At 46.8% G+C, this 1,426-nt stretch overlaps 1 protein-coding gene across 1 annotated transcript; it reads left to right on the forward strand.

Moving 5' to 3' along the window:
• Positions 1-6: 6 nt before the first annotated feature.
• Positions 7-1,420, forward strand: LOC126387205 (tripartite motif-containing protein 16-like). Its single transcript, XM_050039748.1, has one exon. It carries the CDS (start codon positions 67-69, stop codon positions 1,258-1,260), a length of 1,194 nt encoding a protein of 397 aa, XP_049895705.1. The 5' UTR covers positions 7-66; the 3' UTR covers positions 1,261-1,420.
• The last annotated feature ends 6 nt before the right edge of the window (positions 1,421-1,426 follow it).

Here is a 1,426-nt window from a genome sequence, read left to right on the forward strand (position 1 = left end):
AAACACAAGCTGGTGGAGCCCTCCAAGAAGCTGCAGGAGAACATCTGCTCTCGTCATGATGAGGTGATGAAGATTTTCTGTCGCACTGATCAGCAGTGTATCTGTTATCTCTGCTCGATGGATGAACATAAAGGCCACGACACAGTGTCAGCTGCAGCAGAAAGGACTGAGAGGCAGAGAGAGCTGGAGGTGAGTCGACAAAACATCCAACAGGGAATCCAGGACAGAGAGAAAGATGTGAAGCTGCTCCAACAGGAGGTGGAGGCTATCAGTCGCTCTGCTGATAAAGCAGTGGAGGACAGTGAGAAGATCTTCACTGAGCTGATCCGTCTCATGGAGGAAAGACACTCTGATGTGGAGCAGCAGGTCAGATGGCAGCAGGAAACTGAAGTGAGTCGAGTCAAAGAGCTTCAGGAGAAGCTGGAGCAGGAGATCACTGAGCTGAAGAGGAAAGATGCTGAGCTGGAGGAGCTCTCACACACAGAGGATCACAACCAGTTTCTACACAACTATCCCTCACTGTCAGCACTCAGTGAATCCACACACTCATCCAGCATCAACATCCGTCCTCTGAGCTACTTTGAGGATGTGACAGCAGCTGTATCAGAAGTCAGAGATAAACTACAGGACGTTCTGAGGGAGACATGGACAAACGTCTCACTGACAGTGACTGACGTGGATGTTTTACTGCCAAACCCAGAGCCCAAGCCCAGAGCTGGGTTCTTAAAATATTCATGTGAAATCACACTGGATCCAAACACAGCACATATAGAGCTGTTATTATCTGAAGGGAACAGAGAAGTAATAGTAATGAAAAAGCAACAGTCTTATCCCAGTCACTCAGACAGATTCACTTCATGTTTTCAGGTCCTGAGTAGAGAGAGTCTGACTGGACGTTGTTACTGGGAGGTGGAGTGGAGCGGGAGAGGAGTTGATGTAGCAGTCGCATACAAGAACATCAGCAGAGTGTGGGGCTTGGATGAATGTGGTTTTGGATGCAATGACAAATCTTGGTCGTTAGATTGTGACTCAAACAGTTATAAATTTTGGTACAACAGTGTTAAAACTCTCGTCTCAGGTCCTCAGTCCTCCAGAGTAGGAGTGTACCTGGATCACAGTGCAGGTATTCTGTCCTTCTACAGCGTCTCTGGAACCATGACTCTCCTCCACAGAGTCCAGACCACATTCACTCAGCCTCTCTATGCTGGAGTTTTATTACATGATTATGGAGACACTGCTGAGTTGTGCAAACTCAAATAGACAGAAGTCATTTAAGGGTTAAATCCTGTGTATTAATTCTTATTCAGTCTCCATGTTTGTTGCTGAGAGCTGATTGTTGTGGCGTCTCTTCACTGCACTGAGATCAGCTGTCAGTCAAACATTATGGGCGGTACTTTGACGTCTTCTCCTGAGTTGTTGTGTAAAT

Source organism: Epinephelus moara, unplaced genomic scaffold, assembly GCF_006386435.1.
Source record: "Epinephelus moara isolate mb unplaced genomic scaffold, YSFRI_EMoa_1.0 scaffold2788, whole genome shotgun sequence".
Classification (NCBI taxonomy): Eukaryota; Metazoa; Chordata; class Actinopteri; order Perciformes; family Serranidae; genus Epinephelus; species Epinephelus moara.